General features: G+C 44.6%; 1 protein-coding gene across 1 annotated transcript in view; it reads left to right on the top strand.

Annotated features, from left to right (window-relative positions):
- LOC146319666 (dachshund homolog 2-like) overlaps positions 1 to 16,030 on the top strand; it is a 21,121-nt gene extending 5,091 nt beyond the window's left edge. Inside the window, exons 2-13 of the mRNA XM_084730683.1 lie at positions 318 to 427; positions 9,058 to 9,183; positions 9,257 to 9,391; positions 9,493 to 9,635; positions 9,845 to 9,989; positions 10,097 to 10,150; positions 10,585 to 10,742; positions 10,888 to 11,035; positions 12,941 to 13,133; positions 13,356 to 13,378; positions 13,675 to 13,823; positions 15,884 to 16,030. Of these exons, the coding sequence (XP_084586809.1) occupies positions 318 to 427; positions 9,058 to 9,183; positions 9,257 to 9,391; positions 9,493 to 9,635; positions 9,845 to 9,989; positions 10,097 to 10,150; positions 10,585 to 10,742; positions 10,888 to 11,035; positions 12,941 to 13,133; positions 13,356 to 13,378; positions 13,675 to 13,823; positions 15,884 to 16,030 (1,531 nt within the window). The remainder of the gene's footprint in view (positions 1 to 317; positions 428 to 9,057; positions 9,184 to 9,256; positions 9,392 to 9,492; positions 9,636 to 9,844; positions 9,990 to 10,096; positions 10,151 to 10,584; positions 10,743 to 10,887; positions 11,036 to 12,940; positions 13,134 to 13,355; positions 13,379 to 13,674; positions 13,824 to 15,883) is intronic.
- The last annotated feature ends 9,338 nt before the right edge of the window (positions 16,031 to 25,368 follow it).

The raw sequence follows: 25,368 nt of genomic DNA, 5'->3' as shown, positions 1-25,368 counted from the left end.
TAAATTAATCAATTAATTATTTTGTCCATAAAATATCAGAAAACAGAAAACAGCTGTTCTGGTTTACCACAAAGAAATGTGTTCCAATAACTCCATTATTGATTAATATTCATGTTTTGTTTGACCAATAGATAAAGATAGATAGATCTAGATAAACTAGCGATCAATTTGGCAATAATTTTTCCAGTAATCAATTAGTTTGTTTGGGCCATGAAATGTTGACAAATGTTGATCGTAGTCCAAGGTGACGTCCTCAGATGTCTTGTTTTAAAGGACCATCCCGCTGTGTTTTAATGTCTCTTCTGTGTCTTCTACAGCTCTCGACCAGGTCGTCCTCCCAAACGGACTCTGGGCGTGGCCACGATGACAGACGGCTCCAGACTTCTCCCACATGGTCTGATAAGCCCCGCCCTGCTGTCACAAACAGGTGAGTCAAACAAACGACCCCCTATACAAAGTGAAATAAAGTCATAGAAGAAGGAGCAAAATATTTGAATCCTCTCCGAGTTCCTCTGTGGACGACCGTCACCTTATCGCAGTGAAGAGTTTTGCGTGTCCCTGTGAACCTGGGAGCTGTTGTCTTTAGCCCAGTGCTCCTGTTAGAGACTCACCTGGCAGACTGGTCTCAAACTGAGGCTCCAGACTAAGAATGGTTCAAAAACACCTCATGAAAGACCAAGAAAAAAGTATCCAGTGCCTGGAGGAAACCCCCCGTCTACAGCCGGGCCCAGAAGGGGGATCCATCAGTCAGCACCTGGTGGCCCGGCACACCACGGAGCCCGGGCGGGGCTCAGCCCGTGGACCCACCAACTGCAGGAAGAATCACTGGGGTTGAGAGTGCTGCCTGATTGGTGGCTGTGAAGGTCAGGGGTCCTGACGGACCAGACACGGGTGGCAGAGGCCGGCTCCGGGGACGTGGAATGTCACCTCTGGGGTCGAGGGGACTGGAGCTTGTACCGGATCCGGTGGGGCTTATCTCTATGCACAGTCTCGGCTCTGGAACCTCACTCCTGGATCGGGGTTGGACTCTTTTTTTCTTCTGAGTTTCACAGGGTGTGATGCACCAGGTACATGCAGGGATACTCGCGAGAAGGTCGCCTCCCTGCGCCCAAATCTCTGACTGTTGTCTGTGCTTACGCGCTGAACAACAATTCAAAGTATTCGGCTTTCTTACAGATCCCGAACAGAGTCCTGCATGGGGCTTCGGTAGGGGACTCCGTAGTCCTGCTGGGAGACTTTAACGCATACTTGCGAAGTGATGGAGGCACTTGGAGGGGTGTGGCTGGGAGAAACAGCGTCCCTGATCTGAACCTGAGCAGTTGTTTGTTACTGGATTTCTGTGCTAGTCACGGACTGTCCACCCTCGACCGAAGGTCAGTGATTGATTTTGTTATCGTATCATCTGATCTGAGGCCGTATGAGCTGTCAGCTGATCACCATCTGGTGGTGAGGTGGGTCAGGTGGCAGGGGAAGCCTCTGGACAGACCTGGCAAGTCCAAACATGTAGTGCAGGTGAGCTGGGAACGTTTGTCCAGTGGAGCTTCTCTGGCCTCCCTGTGAAGGCTGGGGACACTGCTGAAGGTGCAGCTGAGAGCTGTGGTCTCAAGGTTGTAGATGTCTGAAGGCGCAGTAACTCTCGATGGTGGACACCAGTGGTCAGTTGTCTGACTGAAGGAGGCCATCAGGGATACGTTACCTCAGGGGACTCTGGAAGCAGTTCAGAGGTACCGACAGGCCTGAAGGAGGCAAAGCAGCGGGTGTGGGAGGAGTTCAGAGGAGTCATGGAGAAGGACTGGTAGAACATACGGCGCCTCAGGTGGGGAACCGGGCAGCCATCCAAGTTATGTATAGTAAGGATGAGATGCTGTTGACCTGCTGAGGTCTGTGGAAGCAGCAAGCACCTCAAATTATATTAAAAAAATGTCCAAACATGTGGAGGACATGGACGTAGTCTATTATCTACTGACCTGTTTTTCATGTCTTTCCTGTAATGATCATTGTCATTATTGTTGAATCTGATCTGATGAACTGATCAGTTGTTTGGTCTGTAAAATGTCAGAAAATGTCCAAGTTGACGTCCTCAAATGTCTCGTTTTGTCCTCAACTCAAAGATCATCAGTTTACTGTCTGAGAGGAAAGAAACCAGAAAATATTCACATTTAAGAAACTGAAATCAGAGGATTTAGACTTTTTTAAAATTAAAAAAATGACCCAAAACAATTAATCGATTATCAAAATAGCTGGCAATTTATATAATAATCGATCAATAATCAATTTATCATTGCACCTCTAGTGTACATTATAAAATGTAACTGTACTTGCTCTCAAAAAGCTGATTGAGACCCTTAAAGTTCAAGTTCAAATGATTTTTATCTGAGAAAATATGACAGCATATTAAATCCAAAACACAGTGACTTTATTGACATTTATTTCCAAAGGGCCCAAACACTGTGACTATATCAGAATAACCGTAAATCTACAGGATTATAACAGGGTTATAACATGATTATAACAGGATTATAATGAGCAAGCCTTTGTGTGTGAGTTTTTACCCTGAATTCAGGCTGACAGGCAGGTCTGACTCCTGACAGTGAAGCAATAATATCTATATGATTTAATTCTACAGAGCTGCAGGTTCCTGTCTGTCATTACACACACACACACACACACACACACACACACACACACACACAGTCACTGTGTGTGTGTGTGTGTGTGATTAGAGCTATAATTAGCATGCTTAATTAGCAGATGTCAAAATGACTGACAGATTGGAGTCTGACCTGAAGCACTGTGTGTGTGTGTGTGTGTGTGTGTGTGTATGTGTGTGTGTGTGTGTGTGTGTGTGTGTGTTCCTGTGGGCGAGAATTAGATGCTGGCATGAAGAAAAGCTGCTTAAGACGATCATAAAGCTGTGGGAGTGTTTGTACATTGAAATGATTCTTCTTCTTCTCCTTAATGCTGCAGACTGATGAAGAGTCACAGTGACATCATAGTCAGAGGTCAGGTTCTGATTGGACTGTCACCTGAGTGAACAGAACCTCTTCTTCACATCTGTCCAGTTGACTAGAAACGAGAACCGATCATCAGAATTATATTCATCAGAACAGTTGTTGATGAATGGATTACCTGTCCAGATGTTCCCACCTCTCGGTCACTATCTCTGCTGTGATTGGCTCCAGCTGAACAATGAATGAATGACACAACTAATATTTTACAGCAGTCATACTGCAGACCGTCCACCAGGGGAGCGACAGATCACAAGACTCACGCTTCAGATCAGATCACCGTTTTGATTCACAGATCAAATCATTTTTTATTAGTTTTTTTATTATTTAATAACAATAATAATAATTTAAATATAAATAGTATTTATATGTAATGAAAATTACACAATGATAATACTATACAGTATAATTTGAATACTATTCACTGTACAGTATAATACACTGCTACCCTCTGTAGTCTGGCTCAATGTCCCGCCCACAACACTATCTGATTGGTCAGAAGTCACAACTAACAGCCAATCAACACAGACACACTGAGTCACAGACAGACAGACACAGAGCTGCTCCGATGAGCTGAGAGTTATGGTGTGTGTGTGTGTGTGTGTGTGTGTGTGTGTGTGTGTGTGTGTAGAAGTTCAGACAGCAGATATCACCAGTTTCAATAAATATCACAATCTTATGATCTGTTTCTATGACGACAACATAGTTACGCCAGTGAAAATGTCTGAGGTTATGGTCATGATGTCACTCGAGGCGATGTGACGATTTGTACGGGACACGGGACAGACTCCAGTATTTACAGTCTGATGAGTCCACCTGAGTGTGTCACCTGCACACCTTCATCATCATCATCATCATCACCATCATCACCATCATCATCATCCCCTGACGATGAAGGTCTGAAACACTGAAGTCTTTTCATCTTTAATCCAACAGAGACGCTCCACTGGTCTCACACACACACACACACACACACACACACTGAACCTTTCACCTCCATCACCTCCCTGACAGTTTAATGAAAACACACACACACACACACACACACACACACACACACACACACACACTCAGGTTTTATTAAAAATACTCCAACTGCCACAGATTTTGACCGAGGTCAGAGACAGAGAGATCAAAGGGACAAGAAAATTATTAACTCTGCACACACACACACACACACACACACACACACACACACACACACACACACACACACACACACACACACAAAGTTAATTAAATGTTGTAAAGGTTGAGTTTAAAGTGAAGATAAAGTCTCGTTGTTTTCAGAGTCACTAAACAAACCTGTCAGACTGGAGATGTGCAGCGCTGCAAAGTAACTAAGTACTTTTACTTAAGTACAGCATCTGTACTTTACATGATTATTTCCATTTCCATGTTTTACTCCATTACATTTATTTGAAAATATTAAATATCAATCATTTTCTCCACTAATCGATTAGTTGTTTGCTCCATAAAAAGACAACGTCCTCAAATGTCTCGTTTTGTCCTCAAGTCAAAGATCATCAGTTTCCTGTCAGAGAGGAAAGAAACCAGAAAATATTCACATTTAAGAAACTGAAATCAAACTAATGACTCAAACTAATTAATTATGAAAATTGTTGGTGATGAATAGTAGATGAGCTGTAAACAGATGGAGAAGCACCTGCTGCAGTGTCTCCAGTTATATAACTAGATAAGAAACATGTTTACCCACAAATGTATGCGATAGTTAGCACGTTCCATTTTCATCTAGTTTGTGGGTAATTACAGAGCAACATATCTGACATTTCTCTGAATTTACCTGCAAATTACCCACAAATGTCATGGTAGGTATGTGATAATTCACAAGTCATTCTGTAGTGTGTGTGTGTGTGTGTGTGTGTGTGTGTGTGTGTGTGTGTGTCAGTGTGTGTGTGTGTGTGTGTGTGTGTGTCAGTGTGTGTGTGTGTGTGTGTGTGTGTGTGTGTGTGTGTGTGTGTGTGTGTGTCAGTGTGTGTGTGTGTGTGTGTGTGTGTGTGTGTCAGTGTGTGTGTGTGTGTGTGTGTGTGTCAGTGTGTGTGTGTGTGTGTGTGTGTGTGTGTGTCAGTGTGTGTGTGTGTGTGTGTGTGTGTGTGTGTGTGTGTGTGTGTGTGTGTGTGTCAGTGTGTGTGTGTGTGTGTGTGTGTGTGTCAGTGTGTGTGTGTGTGTGTGTGTGTGTGTGTGTGTGTGTGTGTGTGTGTGTGTGTCAGTGTGTGTGTGTGTGTGTGTGTGTGTGTGTGTGTGTGTGTGTGTCAGTGTGTGTGTGTGTGTGTGTGTGTGTGTCAGTGTGTGTGTGTGTGTGTGTGTGTGTGTGTGTGTGTGTTGTTCTGTCTGTATCTCTGTCCTGAGATCAGCTGTTGGCTCTTTAATGTGGATTAAATTTCTGGTCCAATCAGCTGCTTGAATGTGCAGAAGATTTTATAAAAACTGAAACTGAACTGAAAGAAAATCAGTCTGATGATTCAGGATTTAAAATAAGTTAATAAAAGCCGACACACACGATTGTTACGTGTCAAAGTAAAGTTCAGAAGTAGTTCATAAAGTGAACAAAGGCTTTCAAAAACACAGGAGGGTAAAATCCAGGGTCCAAACAAACAAAAGAATCCACAAGACGGCAAAACACAGGAAGACAAACAGGAGACGGCAGGACGACACGCATGAACAACAAAAAACAGAAACACAGGGACTAAACACACAAAGAACTAATAAGACACAGGTGGACAGGACAGGTGAGACTAATGGCAATCAAAAAGAGTGGGAAAAGGACAAAGACAGGAAGTAAAGACAAAAAAACACATGAGGGAAGACAAGAACTACAAAATAAAACAGGAAATGACCAAGAAAACTCAAACCATGACACTGATCACGATAAAAACTGAAGGTTCAGTCATGAATGTTGACCGGAGCAGAAATAAAGATTTATCATAAAACAATAACTTAGATTTTTAAATATGAATCACATTCAGACTCATAGTTTGGAAACACTGTAAAAACATTTAAAAGCATCCAGCTGATGTTTAAATACGAGTTTGAATTAATTATTATTATCAGAATCATCAGCTGAGGTCAGAAATTTAAAAAAGTCAAAACATCAAACATCAAAACTTAAAAAACACAGTGAGGTGGACTTAAAGGGAACATCCGTGAATCTATAGTTAAAAGACAGGACATAAAAAAACAACTATATGAAATAAATTTATATATTAAACAGCTTTGTTAAATACTCGATTCTGATTGGTCAGTCTCATCACTCTAAGGTCTGTTATTTCTGTACAACAGACTGTCGTTATGGACACAGTTCAAATCATAGGAACAATAAAATTATTGTTAAATCACAAAAAATCATTTTAAAATAAATAATATGTTATTGATTATTGATTTTTTGGTTCATAATCAGGCAGGATCTTGTTCGGTGAGCCGCTCGGTGTTCAGGATGATTCCAGAGCGCTCAGGTCCTGAATCATCCTGTCAGGAATCATTTCACAATAAAGAACCTGAATGAACATCGGCCTTCATTTATGATGATACAGAGAAAAAATTCACTGAAATCAATAATTAATCACAGACACTTTGATCTCTTATTGTCTGTTCAACTGTAAAATAATATAAAGCACATGAACTACTGATGTTTATGATGCTTTATGATGCTTTATGATGCTTTATGTCAGTGAAGTGAACTGTGATACTGATGCTGCGTCTGTTTGCTGCTAAAAATAAAATATTTTCTATTCTACTAATAATACAATATTCTACTAAATGTCTCAGTGAAAACTTCAAAACGAGTTTTTAACAAAGATATGAGCAGAAATCTGATGTGTGTTCAGTGTTCAGTGTGTTCCACGTATGTTCTCCTCTCTGGCCCCTCCCCCCTCCCTCCCCCGTGCGACTGCGCTGTGACCCCCCCCCCCCCACACACACACACACATGTGCAGGTGTTCGAGTTTTGTTCTAATGTCTTAACTGTTGCTTCGTGCCGACGTGTTTTTTTCCGAACCCCTCCTCATCAGGTCAGTCTGGATCTTTCCCTCCTCCTGTTCTTCATTTGTTTTTCGTCTAAGTCAGCGAGACGCCGCTCAGGACTGGCTGCATCGTGGTCCTCCTGTCCTCCCATGTCACTTATTTGTACTGTCTTCTGTGCTTTTGTGTCCTCTGGGACGGGTTGTAACCGAATGGAATTTCCCCGCTGTGGGATCAATAAAGGTTTCATTCATTCATTCATTCATTCATTCATTCATTCATTCATTCAGAACTTGTGAAGAACAAACTGATGAAGGTCCAGTTGGAGGTGTGTTAAGGTGGATTATTTTTACCCCGCTGATGGAGCAAACAGTCTTGATGCTAAGCTAATGTTAGCATCACTGGTGGACACACAGCTGATCTGGAGTCAGTCTCTGGTCTCCTGACAGTTAATGTTCCACTTTCTGAAGCTTCAGAACCTTCTGCAGCAAAACACTGAGAACAAAAAGACTAAAACTTTCTGTTTTTCACTTGTCGAGATGCCCGAGGGGGCGGGGCCTCGCTGTCCGCTCCCTCGTTAACACTAATTAAATGAATTAATTACAGGAGGCGATTAATTGGGCCGAGTGGCTGCAGGGAGACGGAGAGAGGTGGTCGAGAGACAGAGACAGTCACTGGAGACTCTGAGGCTGCCGGTGTTATTAATTATTGATCAATCAGAAGCTAATCACTTACTCAACTGCAAAATATTCACAACAGGTACCTTCATCTTCATCTTCAACTCCATCTTTTATCTTCATCTTCGTCTCCCACCTTCATCTTCCTCTTTGTTTAAAGCATTCAGAATGTTTGCCTTCATCTTCATCATCTTCAGAGATAAAAACATGTGAGTCATCAGCAGTGAAACATGAGCAGCATTAATTTAAATCTTATTAATTAACATCAGATTGAGGCTGCTGCTCTCCAGATGAACTCTTTAGATTTTAGCGCCACCTTCAGGACAAACATTTCACTTTGACCTCACAACAATTCAACAGATGTGTGTGTGATGCAGTCAGCGGCCTGTAGGGGGCTGCTGCGCTCGCACGACGCCGCTGCGCTCACAGGCCGCCGCTGCGCTCACAGGCCGCCGCTGCGCTCGCACGACGCCGCTGCGCTCACAGGCCGCCGCTGCGCTCACACGCCGCCGCTGGGCTCACACGCCGCCGCTGCGCTCACACGACGCCGCTGCGCTCGCACAACGCCGCTGCGCTCGCACGACGCCGCTGCGCTCACAGGCCGCCGCTGCGCTCACACGCCGCCGCTGGGCTCACACGCCGCTGCGCTCACAGGCCGCCGCTGCGCTCACACGCCGCCGCTGCGCTCACACGCCGCCGCTGCGCTCGCACAATGCCGCTGCGCTCACAGGCCGCCGCCGCGCTAACACGCCGCCGCTGCGCTCACAGGCCGCCGCTGCGCTCACAGGCCGCCGCTGCGCTCGCACGACGCCGCTGCGCTCACAGGCCGCCGCTGCACTCACAGGCCGCCGCTGCGCTCACACGCCGCCGCTGGGCTCACACGCCGCCGCTGCGCTCACACGCCGCCGCTGCGCTCACACAACGCTGCGCTCACAGGCCGCCGCTGCGCTCACACGCCGCCGCTGCGCTCACACGCCGCCGCTGCGCTCACACACAGACTGTTCACCTGATAATTGTTGTGTTTTTAACAAAAATGCACATTTATGTATCAACATTGACTTTAACTGAAGTATAATTTGTGACAACTTTCTGTAATAATATAAAATATAATTTGATTAATAATTCAATAATAAATTCATCACAGCATCATAATAATTATTAAAAATGTATAATTGAAATATAATTTACGTCTGTAATCACAACTCACAGATTGTTTGTTTGTATCTCATATAACCACAACATTTCTTATGTACATGAGTGCAGCTGTTAACGAATGTAAATCTAACTGATGTGTAGATAAACCTGTCTGACACAGGTGTGTCTGAGCAGCTCAGATCATGTGACCTGTCAGCGTCTCACCTGTCAGGTGTCTCTGACGCGTCTCCTCTCTGCAGGTCTGACGGCGGCGGCGGTGGCCGAGGCTCTGAAGCTGCAAAAGATGAGGATGATGATGGGTTTCCATGGCAACAGTGATCTACAGCGACATCACAACGGACCTGAGTCGGAGAATGACGACACAGGTATGTGATGACATCATTGGTCTCACCTGAACCTGACCGGCATCGTGACGTTAATCTGTGTCTCGTCCTGCAGGAGGCAGTGAAGCATCCTGGGAGAAGGAGCAGCGCCTCCTCTCTCCTCCTCCCTCCTCGGTCGTAGCTCCTCCTCCTGGCTCAGCGTCTCTCCACCTCAACACTCTGCAGCAACACAGCACACTATTGGCCAATCGTGAGTCACAGCTCTCCTCTGATTGGACGACTTTTAGCCTAGCAGCACAGCACTGCAGTGATTGACATCATCTTTCTGCCTCTGTGACTCCACTTCCTCAGGTCTGTCAGACCTTCCTTTTATGGTCATGCCACACCCCCTTCTCCCTGTGGGCCTGCCCCCTGCCAGCGTCGCCATGATGAGTCAGCTGAGCGGTTTGGCAAACATGGCTGCCATGTCACAGGTTCAGAGAGAAGAGAGCAAGGTGACTGAAAGCTAACACTGCTAGCGCTAATGCTCAGGATACTAACAGAGCTAATGCTTCTGCTAACAGTGCTAATGATAACAGCATTAATAATCATTTAAATATTAATGATGCTAAGTGCTAACGCTAGTACAGTACTATTGCTAACCACACTACCGTTAACAGTGCTAATGCTAACAGTGCTAATGCTAACAGACTTCTGTGTTTAGGAGTCTCCTCCAGGAAGCCCCTCCCCTTGTCCCACCCCCAGTGATGACGAGCTCCACCCCCATGAACCAGCCAGCCAATCACCTTCCAGAGCATCTTCGTCATCTGCATCATCACCTCCTCCTCCAGCACACACACCGGAGCCGGGTCAGACACACACACACACACACACACACACACACACACACACACACACACACACACACACAGTTTCAGAGTAGAATGAGAAATAACTTTTTTTCTGAACTCCACAGACGGTGAAGCTGCAGAGCGAGACCACAACATGAAGAAGGTGTTAAAAGACAAAGGTGTGTGTGTGTGTGTGTGTGTGTGACAGCAGATGGTTTTGATTTTTGATGGTTAATTTCTGAACAAACTCTCTGAGGGTTAACATTCCTTAATCATGCTCTTCTTCATCATCATGTGACCCAGTGATCTCATTTCTGATTGGACCGCTGAGCAGTGATGTCAGTTGTTAGTTGTAGTAATTGTTTGGTCCATAAAATGTCAGAAAATGTTGATCAAAGTCAAGATGATGTCTTCAAATGTCTTGTTTTGTCCACAACTCAGAGATATTCAGTTTACTGTCAGAGAGGAAAGAAACCAGAAAATATTCACTGTTTTAAATATTTAAAAGGTTGTTTGTTTATTGGCTGAAACAAATAAAACAAACAACAAACAAACAGACAATAAATTCTACTATCTATTTTTTTATTTGTCTTTACTTTGTTTCTACCTGCAGAGGATAGTCTGTTGCCCCTCCCCCTCCTCAAATCGACCTATGAGAAGCTCCCGCTCACCTCTCAGTCACTGTCAACCAACCACACAAACCCTGCCTTCGCTCCGTTCCTATTGGCTGAGGGTCTGTCGTCAATGGAGACGCTGCTGACCAACATACAGGTGACACTTGACTGAAGCAACGTCGAGACAATAATGTAGAGATGACAGTGGAGTCTCAAGTGTCCAGGTGGACACTGAGTCCATTAGTTTGTTGTATGAGGACGTCTCATAGGTCAGTTGATTGTGTTTGACTGTCTGTCCTCAGGGTCTCCTGAAGGTGGCGGTGCAGAGCGCTCGATCTCAAGACAAACAGAACCAGATGGAGAGGAAAGAGTTAAAACAGGAACTGGAGAGAGAACGAGATGCACGACAGACACTGCAGAGACAACTGACCACTGAGCTACAGACCAGAGGTGAGACGCGTAAATACACTGTAAAACTGTCTCTGTAAAGACGCTTCAGTATAAATTAGGGCTGTCAAACAATTAAAAAAATTAACTTGATTAATCACAATACTACTTTGTGATTTATCGCCATTAATCACAGTTAAAATACTACATATTATATATACTAATATTACTTGTATTTTCTTCTACTCTTTCTTATATACTATTGAAGGATGTGTTGTTCCATCTGCACACCTCAACTTTCACAAACACGTCACATCCATACAGTCTGTTGTCCCCCTGAAGCTGCCGTACATCTGACAGGCCACCGTCCGTCATAGGAAACACTGACACTGACACTGACACTGACACTGACACTGAGTGCGACAGCTCTTCACCAGGCAGCGGGTGGAATGAAGCTGCATTCAAGATGGTAATACGAGACAAACCGCGTCCCGCACTGATTCAAAACAGGACGCACTATTTGATCTGTATTTCAGTGGACGGGTGACAACAGACCACAGACTGTATACACAGACAGACTCTAAGTCACGTGACACGTTATTGTCTCCTGATCCACATCGTCAGTATCAGCTGAGAAAGGCATTAAATGAACATGTCTGTTGATGTGACAGACCAGCAAGATGAGGAGGTGATTATGCAAAGTAACGATGCTCATGTGTCTGTGGTGTCCAGATTTATAGAAACATAAAAGACAGACAAAGTTACTGTTTGTAACGATGTTTCATTCTGTCTGTCCTGTCTGTCCTGTGTCTGTCCTGTCTGTTCTGTGTCTGTCCTGTGTCTGTCCTGTCTGTCCTGTGTCTGTCCTGTGTCTGTCCTGTCTGTCCTGTGTCTGTCCTGTGTCTGTCCTGTCTGTTCTGTGTCTGTCCTGTCTGTTCTGTCTCTGTCCTGTGTCTGTCCTGTGTCTGTCCTGTCTGTTCTGTGTCTGTCCTGTGTCTGTCCTGTCTGTCCTGTGTCTGTCCTGTATCTGTCCTGTCTGTCCTGTGTCTGTCCTGTGTCTGTCCTGTCTGTTCTGTGTCTGTCCTGTCTGTCCTGTGTCTGTCCTGTCTGTTCTGTCTCTGTCCTGTGTCTGTCCTGTGTCTGTCCTGTGTCTGTCCTGTCTGTTCTGTGTCTGTCCTGTCTGTTCTGTCTGTCCTGTGTCTGTCCTGTCTGTCCTGTGTCTGTCCTGTCTGTTCTGTGTCTGTCCTGTGTCTGTCCTGTCTGTCCTGTGTCTGTCCTGTATCTGTCCTGTCTGTTCTGTGTCTGTCCTGTGTCTGTCCTGTCTGTCCTGTGTCTGTCCTGTGTCTGTCCTGTCTGTCCTGTCTGTCCTGTGTCTGTCCTGTGTCTGTCCTGTCTGTCCTGTGTCTGTCCTGTGTCTGTCCTGTCTGTTCTGTGTCTGTCCTGTGTCTGTCCTGTGTCTGTCCTGTCTGTTCTGTGTCTGTCCTGTCTGTTCTGTGTCTGTCCTGTGTCTGTCCTGTCTGTCCTGTGTCTGTCCTGTGTCTGTCATGTGTCTGTCCTGTCTGTTCTGTGTCTGTCCTGTCTGTTCTGTGTCTGTCCTGTGTCTGTCCTGTGTCTGTCCTGTCTGTCCTGTGTCTGTCCTGTCTGTCCTGTGTCTGTCCTGTCTGTTCTGTGTCTGTCCTGTGTCTGTCCTGTCTGTCCTGTCTGTCCTGTGTCTGTTCTGTCTGTCCTGTGTCTGTCCTGTCTGTCCTGTCTGTCCTGTCTGTCCTGTCTGTTCTGTGTCTGTCCTGTGTCTGTCCTGTCTGTCCTGTCTGTCCTGTGTCTGTCCTATCTGTCCTGTGTCTGTCCTGTGTCTGTCCTGTCTGTCCTGTGTCTGCCCTTTGTCTGTCCTGTCTGTTCTGTGTCTGTCCTATGTCTGTCCTGTGTCTGTCCTGTCTGTCCTGTCTGTCCTGTGTCTGTTCTCATCGTCAGTGTCGATCCAGAGGAGGCTGAAGAAGGAGAAGAAGGCGAAGAGGAAGCTGCAGGAGGCGCTGGAGTTTGAGTCGAGGAGACGAGAGCAGGTGGAGAGAGCACTCAAACACTCGGACTCCCTCACAGGTGATCATCCTCCTCTTCATCCTCCTCTTCATCCTCCTCTTCATCCTCCTCTTCATCCTCACCAGAGGTGGTAGTTAAGCCATAAGCTCATTTTCATCTTATCAACAGAACGTTTTATTTTGGCGGATGTTGATGAGGAAGCAGCGAGTCGGTGGAGACGGAGATACTTTGATTGGTTAAATACTGTTGGATGATTTAATCTATAAAAATCAATCCCATTTACTGAGGTCAATCAATGATCAGTAGCCAAGTCAGAAATCCATTCGTCCAATCATGTGGTTCACTGCAGCTCAGCAGCCAATGAGGGGAGTGGTCAGGAAGTGTCTACTGAAGATCATTGGCTGTTATAGATCCAATCAGAGTCCTGGATGATCTGGTGTGGACGGAGCGAGACCCGGTGACTGAAGCTGTCAGATAAATGTTGTGCAGCACAAAGTACCAGAGTACCAGAGTACAATACTCGAGTAAAAGTACTTGATGGTTCATGTTGGTCATAACAAAGTTAAAGCTGCATGTTTCCAACAACATCAGGTGTTTGTTTTGGTTTTATTCTGATCAGCTGGCAGCTCATGATGCTAACAGTTTCCTGTGTGTCTGTTGATTTTCAGAAGCTGTGATTCCTGAGAACGAAGTGGAGAACAAAGCGCAGGAGAACTCTGCAGCTCAAGGTGACAACAGCCATGACACACTGCAGAACATCTCATCTCCAGCTCGTACTCAGTGTGTTTATGACAAAGAGCTGAAAGAAAATCTGAACGTAGAGATGAAACTGTTGTCAAAACGTTCTGTGATCCTTCATGTTGACTTTGATGAATCTGCTGTAAATTCAACAGCAACACATTTCTTTATTTTTCTCATAGATGAGACAGTTCCTGTCTGACAGAAAACAAAGAACATCAGAAACAAAACGATTCACGTTTTGGACAAAACGAGACATTTAAAGAGTGAGAAGGACGAGTTTTACAGATTAAATAGAAAGATAACTGTCAGATTTATCTGTAATAAAGTTGTTGTTGGATACAGAAGATAAATGTGAGATTTAAAGTGTCTCTAAGACACACAGAAGACTTTCTGTCACTTTAAAGAATGTCTTCATTCTGTCTGTGTGTGGACTGTGAAATTGAATCAGGAAAAACAATCACAAACTATACAGCAGAACTAAACACACACACACACACACACACACACACACACACACACACACACACACACACACACACACACTTACAGACTGTTTACACAACAGTGTGTGTGTGTGTGTGTGTGTGTGTGTGTGTGTGTGTGTGTGTGTGTGTGTGTGTTTCCTCCACGCTGACATGATAATAAGATTCATTTATCAGAGCAGTGATGTGTTGGTCTCAGACAGAAGACTGCAGCAGGCGGTCAGGTCGTCCCCACAAACAGCCTGTCAGGACTCATGTTTACTTTCATTGTTATGTGGAGACATCTAGTGGTCGCAGTAATTATGACAGGAGCAAAGGAGGAAGTTAGGTGACGCCGCATGGATGTCCACCAGGAGACGGCAGTTCATGTCTGTGTGAAGCCGAAAGTCAACAGTTTAAGTTACTTGTGTATTTTATTATATTTATTTATATATTCGTATTATTTTAACCCAAACTATGATCTTCTCCCAAACCAAACTGCTGCTGTTTCACAACATTAATCACGTTTGATGTCACATGACTTAACTAACGGACCTCTGGTCTGGTTTGTCTGTTCCTGGTTCTCTCGATCGCTCATATTTGTTATTTTGGGGGCAGTCGACCAAGTCTGTTTTTATATATGAGGGCGTGTTGGAAACCTCAACCGCACGGCAACCAAACCACCACAGTCCGCCTCAGACGGCCTCGTCCAACTTGTGGTGTGTTTATTAAAAACAAACTGCAGCAGAGGGACTGACGCACTCAGGCAAAGCACTGATTGGACAGTGGTGATGAAAAGGTGAGGAAAGGTGTCGTCAGGTAGTCAGATTAGATCCAATCACAGCTGGGAGTGAAGGCATTTGAAGACAGTTGACAGAATCAAAGAAGACAAACCGAAGTAGTTCCAACTTCCTGACGTCACTCAGTGAGGAAGACTGTGCCATTCTCAGGTGTATGTTCTTCATCAGAAGAAACCTTGACCAAGTTCTGGAGGAGACCACTGACCGGTCAGTTGTCCTCAGTACAGCCTCTGAAGGAAACGTCATCAGGACTGTTTTGATAACCGAAACACAATCAGTGCTGGAAACCAAACATGAAGCCACGCAGCTGTCCTGTCCAACCCTGGATCCTCCAAACTGAGAGACACTGGTGGTCCAGACAGCACAAGAAATCCAAAACCTCAGAGACCTCAATGACTCACAGGACTTCTGCAGTGCCTTCAAAGACATATATGCCCTCCAGGAAGGAACCAGACTGGGACATTCCAAGGGACCGTCATGAGATCGTTGGACACTGGTTGGATCACTTCGAGACCCTCCTCAACCTCAACAACCAACAACAACTCCAGATCTTCCACCAGTCCTGCATCTTGACACTGCCACAGTTCTTTCTGTCCCTGTCCACACTTCTTTCTGTCCCTGTCCACAGTTCTTTCTGTCCCTGTCCACACTTCTTTCTGTCCCTGTCCACACTTCTTTAGAGTCCTTAAAGCTGGACGTTTTCCACCTTGTCCACCAGGCCCTGAGACATAGAGATGGATTTCAGCTGGAGTCCAACATCTGATGGCTCCAGGTCCACAAAGACCTGCCAGATCTGTAAGCTTCAACATGAAGGTGACTGTCTACACAGAATGTCCTGAACAAACTCTGACCTGCACTCGTCCTTTGGTCTTCAGATCAACATTGAAAAAGCTGAACCTTCCTCCAGCCCCAGCTTCCACGTGTCCTCCATACTGTCCTCAGACTGTCTCTTCAACACTGAAATAAACAGCTGCATCAGCAGAGCCTCATCATTCTGGACGACTCCTCAGAAGAGTTTCTGAAAACAAAACACACAAAAGTTCAGTACCAAGGTTGTCATATACAGTGAGGTTTGTCCCTCTGCTCTGCTCTACGGGGCAGAAACTTGGACTCGTGTGCAGACAGCATGTCGCACACTTGAAGGTCTTACACATGACCTCAAAAGATCCTCAGCCTGTCATTGGAAGATTGAATCCTCTATACAACCCCGTCTTGACTGCAGGCAATGTTCCCTCACACATCTCATGTGATGGACGTTAAGGCATCCTGAGACTGAAAACATAATTTCATCCACAGTTTGTAACGTTGTGGAGCTGCAGATCAGAGATCAGCTCCCTCTGCTCCACTTTAATCCCACAGACTCTCCTTCACTTCACCAGCAACTGAGAAACACAGGAGCTGCAACCTTCACTGTACATTTACTTCACTGCTGAACTTCAGTCCCTCTGATCACCATCGCCTGTCTGTCCTCGCTTTTCTTTTCTCTCATTGATGGAAAAACAGCTGAGGAGTATTTCCACAAAGGAAAACTGCACAGGAAGCTTGGTGCTCGTTTGATGTTTTAAAATGCACAGAGAAGATGGATCCTACGTAGAAAGACAGACGTCAAACCAGCATAGTTTGACAGACAGACAGAGGGTCGTGTCTAGAAGGGAACCCTAGACCTGTGAAAGATCGCAAGAGTTTGATTATTTTAGTAGAAATAACGAACAAATAAAGAGTTACCTTCTAGACACGAGCGAAAAAGGTGCGCAGCTCCAAAAATATAAAATCATGTGGTGGTGTCGATGTTTTTAATGTGGCGGGCGCCATAAATAAAACTATTCACTGAAACACTGATCTCTGACCTGCTGTGATGGAAAAATACTGACAGTCTTTAGGTATTTTTACTTTGTGGTATTAGTGTTTTTACTTCATTACACTTTAAATATTTTTCATGTTATTGTTTCCTTTTTTAAAAAATCAACATTTTTATTGCTGTTGTTTTACTTTAATGTTTTCTTATTGTTATTTTTTGATGATTAAATTCAGACGTGCAAAATCATAAGAAGAGAAACAGGTGGCATGTTGATAAACCTGTCCTCTGTCCCCTGTCCCCTGTCCCCTGTCCTCTGTCCCCTGTCCCCTGTCCCCTGTCCTCTGCCCCCTGTCCTCTGTCCTCTGTCCTCTGTCCCCTGTCCTCCGTCCCCTGTCCTCCGTCCTCTGTCCCCTGTCCTCTGTCCCCTGTCCTCTGTCCTCTGTCCCCTGTCCTCTGCCCCCTGTCCTCTGTCCTCTGTCCTCTGTCCCCTGTCCTCTGTCCCCTGTCCTCCGTCCCCTGTCCTCTGTCCTCTGTCCCCTGTCCTCCATCCCCTGTCCTCTGTCCTCCATCCCCTGTCCCCTGTCCTCTGTCCTCCATCCCCTGTCCCCTGTCCTCTGTCCTCCATCCCCTGTCCCCTGTCCTCTGTCCTCTGTCCCCTGTCCTCCATCCCCTGCCCTCTGGCCCCTGTCCCCTGTCCCCTGCCCTCTGTCCTCTGTCCCCTGTCCTCTGTCCTCCGTCCCCTGTCCCCTGTCCTCTGTCCTCCGTCCTCCGTCCCCTGTCCTCTGTCCCCTGTCCTCTGTCCTCCTTCCCCAGTCCCCTGTCCTCTGTCCCCTGTCCCCTGTCCTCCATCCCCTGTCCCCTGTCCTCTGTCCTCCATCCCCTGTCCCCAGTCCCCTGTCCTCTGTCCTCCGTCCCCTGTCCTCCGTCTTCTGTCCTCTGTCCTCCATCCCCTGTCCCCAGTCCCCTGTCCTCTGTCCCCCATCCCCTGTCCTCTGTCCCCTGTCCTCCATCCTCCGTCCCCTGTCCTCCATCCCCTGTCCCCTTTCCTCTGTCCTCCGTCCCCTGTCCTCCATCCTCCGTCCCCTGTCCCCTGTTCTCTGTCCTCTGTCCTCCGTCCCCTGTCCTCCGTCTTCTGTCCCCTGTCCACCGTCCCCCGTCCTCTGTCCCCTGTCCTCTGTCCTCCATCCTCTGTCCTCTGTCCCCTGTCCTCCATCCTCCGTCCCCTGTCCCCTGTTCTCTGTCCTCTGTCCTCCGTCCCCTGTCCTCCGTCTTCTGTCCCCTGTCCTCCATCCCCCGTCCTCTGTCCCCTGTCCTCTGTCCTCCATCCTCTGTCCTCTGTCCCCTGTCCTCCATCCTCCGTCCCCTGTCCTCTGTCCCCTGTCCTCTGTCCTCCATCCTCCGTCCCCTGTCCTCTGTCCTCCGTCCTCCATCCTCCGTCCCCTGTCCTTTGTCCTCTGTCCTCTGTCCCCTGTCCTCCATCCCCTGTCCTCCGTCCTCTGTCCTCCATCCTCCGTCCCCTGTCCTCTGTCCTCCGTCCTCCATCCCCTGTCCCCTGTCCTTTGTCCTCTGTCCTTTGTCCCCTGTCCTCAGTCCTCTGTCCTCTGTCCTTTGTCCTTTGTCCTCCGTCCCCTGTCCTCTGTCCTCTGTCCCCTGTCCTCTGGGACCGTCTGTCCTCTGTCCCCTGTCCTCTGTCCTCTGGGAGCGTCTGTCCTGCTCCAGAAGAACCATGTTGTGATTTTAACATGTGATCAAAACGTTCTGGTGTTTCAGTTAAAGAGTTCCTTCATGTTCTGTTTGTGGTTCTGCAGATGTTACTACCTTTACTTTTAACTTTGGACTTGGAAAAAAGAAGAAAGTAAAGTAAAAACAGTAAAAGTAAAGTTACTTTACTGAGTATTTTTACTTTAGTAATTTATAGTTGTTCATTTAATAGACCTGTCTTATCATCGTTCTTAAATAAAACAAAAGTAATGTAATAGAAAAAAATGCAGAACACACAATATTTCTTATCTGATCACTCGATCAATCACCAGAATAATCAATAGATTATGCTTTAATTTTACTGGTTCGGCCCACTTGACATCAGATTGGTCTGAATGTGTCTCCTGAACTAAAATGAGTTTGACTCCTCTGATGTAGACGATGATAAAACTACGACACGACTTCAGTATATTTCACTGTCAGAACACAAGTTAGACGTTCTGATGTTCTGGACTTTTGCTTCAGGACATTTTCTCTGACTGGACCTTTTGAATTTTAGTTCAATATTCCTGATTTAGCCTCCAGAATGAAATCAGAACATTTTCAGGTGTTTTCATCACTGATTTACTTGAATATGTTGAATTTAATTGATGTTGAAGTTTGTTTGAAAGTTTTTCTACAGTTTGATGAAGAACCAGAATTAAATTTATAAAACGTTCTGTGTTTCTACAGAGAACCGACCGTTCATCAAACCTCCACTCCTCTTCTGAGAGGATGAACTGATGGAAGGATGAACTGATGGAGGGATGAACTGATGGAGGGATGAACTGATGGAAGGATGAACTGATGGAGGGATGAACTGATGGAAGGATGAACTGATGGAGGGATGAACTGATGGAAGGATGAACTGATGGAGGGATGAACTGATGGAGGGATGAACTGATGGAAGGATGAACTGATGGAAGGAACTGATGGAAGGATGAACTGATGGAGGGATGAACTGATGGAAGGAACTGATGGAAGGATGAACTGATGGAAGGAACTGATGGAAGGATGAACTGATGGAAGGATGAACTGATGGAGGGATGAACTGATGGAGGGATGAACTGATGGAAGGAACTGATGGAAGGATGAACTGATGGAAGGATGAACTGATGGAGGGATGAACTGATGGAAGGAACTGATGGAAGGAACTGATGGAAGGATGAACTGATGGAAGGATGAACTGATGGAGGGATGAACTGATGGAAGGATGAACTGATGGAGGGATGAACTGATGGAAGGAACTGATGGAAGGATGAACTGATGGAAGGATGAACTGATGGAGGGATGAACTGATGGAAGGATGAACTGATGGAAGGATGAACTGATGGAGGGATGAACTGATGGAAGGAACTGATGGAAGGATGAACTGATGAAGGGATGAACTGATGGAGGGATGAACTGATGGAAGGAACTGATGGAAGGATGAACTGATGGAGGGATGAAGAGAGTCAGGAACAAAAGTGGAACTAAAGACTCAAACTCCCATCAGCCATTTCTCTTTCTGCTTCCTGTTTTACCTGAAGATTTCTTACTATTACAACTATTATCATTATTATTGTCATTAAAGAGGACGGTGTCATGGTGACATGCTGAGGGGAGGAGTTGAACTGTCACTGTCACATGACCACCTGTGATGTCATCAGGTGAACCACCATGGCACTGGAGAGGACTCATGTTTATGATTATTTATCTTTTTAAAAAAATTCAGGGGCCCCAGAATCGCCGTCGCTGCTCCTGCTGGATGTGAACTGGTCGACGATCATCCCCACCTGTAGGGGGCGGAGTCTAACCTGAACGTGTATTTAATGTTTCTTTACGTTAAAACTGTTTGTTTGGTAGTTACAACTGTAGTAATGCTACTACCTGTTGAAGTACTGCTACTCCCTGATGTAGTACTCAGTTTTGTAGTACAAGTAGTTACTGTTCATTTATAGGGATTCTCGCTGTAACGTTAACGAGTTCTGAGGTTTAGTGATTTTAACGAGTACAGAGTCACTGCCTGATAACCTTGCTGCCGTCTCTGACCTCACCAGTGACATCACCATGACTACAGTGCAGTATGACATCACAGGTATCAAAAAGCTTAACGAGTAAAGAATGCAGGCCTGAAAATGTTGCTGTGATGTGATGATTGAAGACCACAGGAGTGACATCACCCTAATGAGTCGGGTAATGTGACATCACAGGTTGGGCGTGGTCCATGCGCAGCAACGAGCTGCGGTCCTTAACGAGTTATATACATCGTTAGCAAACTGCTGCTGTTCAAAATGTTTAAAAAGATAAGATCCCATTAAGTAATGTCACCACATACCTCAGCGCAGTGTGACATCACCAGGTGGGTGTGGCCGGAAAAACAGCAACGTTCTTAATGAGCTGCAATCCATAACGATATCTGATTTTTAACGAGTTTTGAGCATTAAAATCTGGAATCTAAAACCACACCAGTGATGTCATCCATAACTTAAGTGTGGTGACATCATAGGGTGGGCGTGGTCAGAAGGGCAGTAACAAACTTAACGAGCTGTGGCCGTTAACGAGGCAGCAGGTAGTGTTACAGCTGATTGGTTGATAATGTTTGTTCTGTTTTTATTTTACATCCTAATAAAGTGTACAGTGTTGATCATTTATTATTATTATTATTGACTGTTTATGAGCTCATATTATTGATTATTGAATTTCTATCATTCATTTCAGCTTCCAGATGTGCCGCCTTTACAGATGATCATCAGCTCGACATCTAGAAGTTAACAAACACAGAATTCTTGTCATAAAGATGATGTTATCTAAATTCTATAACTTTAATTTGAAATCATTGATTAACTAGTTTGATAGGAATGTTAGATTAGACTAACGACTAACGTTAGTTAACAACTCTGGATCAAACTTTATGTTGATCATGTGATTGTGAGCTTTAATTTTGTTAAACACAAGAAAACAAAAGGAGAAAAAATATTGATCAGAAGAACCAGAGCTCCATTCAGACGATCAGCCAATCATAACGTGTCTGTTGTCCATAAATGCAGGATCGTGAGCTCAGGTGATGCCTCCACCTGAGGGGGTCGGGAGGGTTAAAGGTCAAGGACGTTTTTACACCTGCATCGTTTGATCTGGACCAAAGTCACAGAAGAGATGTTCTCAGTCCAGATCGAACTGAATCATGGTTCAGTTTGTTTCTACTGTGAAAATGTTTTTTGGATGGTTCAGACGCAGGTCTGATGAAGTTCTTCAGTCTGATTGGTTAATAACTGATGATGTCATTGTGCTGCTCCTGTGATGTGATTTGCTGATTGATTTAAGGAATTTTAAACTTCGGTCGTCTGACTGAGCTGAAGTCGATCTGAGTTCATCTGTTTGCTCCACTGATGATCTTCAAAATAAAAGCATGAAGGAGTGTGTTTGTTTACACAGAGTTTATTGTTTACTGTGTGACCAGTGTAAACACAAACAACAACAAGGAACGCTAAAATAATAAACTCTACAAAGACAGAAAATAAAAATTAAAACTCACAGCTTCAGTTTCTCCTCAGAGTCTGTTCTGCTCTCTGATTGGTCCAAACACACACACACACACACACACACACACACACACACACACAGCTGAGTGATGAGATGAAAACTTTATTGATCCCACACCGTGGAAATTCAATTGTCACAGCAGCTCAGCAGTACAGACAGAAAAAAGTGACAATAAGTTTTTATAAATATTAAGATAAAAAGTTGAAAATATGTATCAGATTTAAAAAGTGTAAGTACTAAGTACAGGACTGTACACACAAGAGTATTTACAATATATACACCTTTTACTGTAAACTACAATTGCACGGGGGGGGGGGGGGGGGGGGGGGGGGGGGGCAGTGGATTGCACAAAAAATTAAATATTAGCAGCAAAATGAACATACAATATAATATTGCACACAGATGGAATTATGCAGCAGACCTAACAGTGTGTGTGTGTGTGTGTGTGTGTGTGTGTGTGTGTGAGTGTGTGTGTGTGTGTGTGTGGCGTGATGTGACCAGTCAGCTCAGTCTGCTGCCGACCAGGTTCTGAGTTTAGCATCAGTTACCATGGTGATCTAGCAGGTTCAAAGAGAGACTCAACACATCTCACTAACATATTAATCTGTCTCCTCTGATCAATACTCTCCTCTGATCAATACTCTCCTCTGATCAATACTGCAGGTTTGAACACAGCTGACGTTCTACGTTCTGTGTTAATATTAGAGGTTCTGTGTGTCTAAAAGGTTAACGAGTCTGAAGTTCAAAATGTAAAGTTTTAAATATTCAGGACAAAATAAATCAGGTTGTAAATAAAAACATCAAAATAAAAACAAAACAAACTTCTCTTTGATGTTTGTCAGACTACTTCCTGTTAGAGCTGCTGGTGGGCGGAGCTCGTTAGCTGCTCGTTAACATCATCACAAAGATTCAGATACATATTCATCAGTCCGGCTGTCCGTCAACAGACACACACACACACACACACACACACACACACACACACACACACACACACACTCTCAGGCTAATTAACACACATTCGTTAGCGTCGCTGATGCTAATTTGGCGGGTTAATCAGTCCAGTTGTCTGTCAGAGTGGCGAACACATTTCCATCATCAACAACAACAAACAAACGCAGTTTGATCTTAACGAGCTTAACGACTCGGTAACAACAGCAGCTCCTTAACGACATCAACAAACACTAATTAGTACAAACAAACACAGGCGGCGCCTCCTGCTCTGATTACCTGCAGTTTCATTAGTGTGGACACGCCTCTTAATTAATTAATGAGCTGATAAACAAAGTCTGACTGAAGAAAAACATGACAGAATGAATCTGATCATAAAATCTGTTCAGCTGGTAAACTGATCACAGCTGTGATGATTGATTGATTAGATGTCAACCATTAAATCAATGAATAACTATTGTCATAGTTATTAGTCATCATATGAACAGACATGAAGCTTCGTAGTTGAGCGACGGCTGATTGTTGACGTCTCCTGCAGGGAATTTGTCTGAGGGTTGAACTACAGGAAGTTCATCACAGTCAGACTTTCTCTGCATGATCTGGATCAACAAATCCTAAAACCTGGATCAGAGATCACGGGGATCAGGATGGTGGATCAGGACCTCCAACCTCCACAGCGGAAATTCTTCTTCTCGTGTTTTTTCATGTCAAGGCCACATTATGTTTTGGTTCTTAAAATTTGCAATTTGCACACGAATAAAAAATCATATATCCACATCATTTCTTCCTGATCTGTTTTAAAAGGCTAAATGCTTCACACAGTATTTTAAATTGCATCTTCGCCTCGTCCCACTTCATCACTAAGACTCGATCATCAGTCTCCCTCCTCTGTCTCATTTCATTTCCATTCATGAATAAAAATAACAGTGAATTGTAGTGAAGAGTCTTAAAGGTAACCCCAGACCCGTGAATGATCTCATGAGTCTATCAATAACTTCTGTGTTCAATAACAGTCCATTAAAAACTCTATGATCTGACGAGTCAACGCGCTGCGCGACCAAACGTCACCTTCAGACTGGGCTGCGGGATTTATGAACTAAACTAAATCCAGTGGTAACTTTAGTTCAGCTGTTTGTGGAACAGACAGACAGACAGGTACTGTAGAGTCACCTGTCTGTCTGTTTGTGGAACAGACAGACAGACAGGTACTGTAGAGTCACCTGTCTGTCTGTTTGTGGAACAGACAGACAGACAGGTACTGTAGAGTCACCTGTCTGTCTGTTTGTGGAACAGACAGACAGACAGGTACTGTAGAGTCACCTGTCTGTGATCGACCTCACAGTGAGTCAGTAACTGAGGAGCTGCTCTTCCATCATGTTCTCTATTTTTATTTTTATGCCTCCGTCTGCTGTGAGTCCATGAGTCCGTGAGTCCGTGAGTCCGTCCGTCACAGATTTTTGATGATAACTTTTGAACAGGTGGACAGATTTGCACCAAATCTTGTGTGCTAACACTCTATAACAGGAACATGAACTGATTACATTTTGGAGACCAACGCTTTCGAGATGGATTTTTATATTTGATATATTTTTGAATAACTCTGTTGGATACTATTAGGTAATAAAGGAAACAGCTCTTTCCCTGCAATCTTTTCTCATTAACTGTAAACTGGATCAATAGAGCCATAATTCTCAAACTCCTGGGACAAACAGGATTTATAATCAATCAATGGTTTCAATCAGGTGTAGGAACACAAAAACTCACAGCTGTATGAAACATCAGAATCAACGCTTCAGCCTCGACTTCTACCCGTTTTCATTTTCTTTTATTGGTGTATTCTTCATTTTTAATAAATACATTTTATGTAAACGTTACAGCATTTTAAAGACTTCATATCTTTAACGTAAATTATTGTATGAAGCCTTTAGAGTCAATAGACTTTTAAAATATTTTCATGAATAAACTTTTTTTTTTAATCCATGTGCTTATTTTTTAATGTGCCAGTTTTAAGAATAAAATAATAATTACGCAGAATGTGGCCTTCACGCAGGAAAAAACAAAAATAAACATCTTCCGCTGTGGAGGTCACATGTTTCCTGTCAGCCGTGGAGGTTGGAGGTCTGCGGCAGTTTGTCTCCAGAAAAGAGACGTTTGTTTCATTTGACTCTTCTTCCTCATGAAATGAAGCGACCGAGCGTCTTACTGAAGTCAGAATGAACTGAGGAAAGACATTAAAAATGAAAAGTTGTTGAGCTGTATGTTCGTAATATCACCGAACGAATGTAACATAATGTAACAGCAGCATCACGTTGTCATGGTAACCTCCGTTTGGTGATGCAGAGTCATTTT

Source organism: Lutjanus erythropterus, chromosome 11 (genome assembly GCF_056507025.1).
Source record: "Lutjanus erythropterus isolate fLutEry1 chromosome 11, fLutEry1.hap2, whole genome shotgun sequence".
Classification (NCBI taxonomy): Eukaryota; Metazoa; Chordata; class Actinopteri; order Lutjaniformes; family Lutjanidae; genus Lutjanus; species Lutjanus erythropterus.
This window is presented reverse-complemented; position numbering and strand designations above follow the sequence as displayed.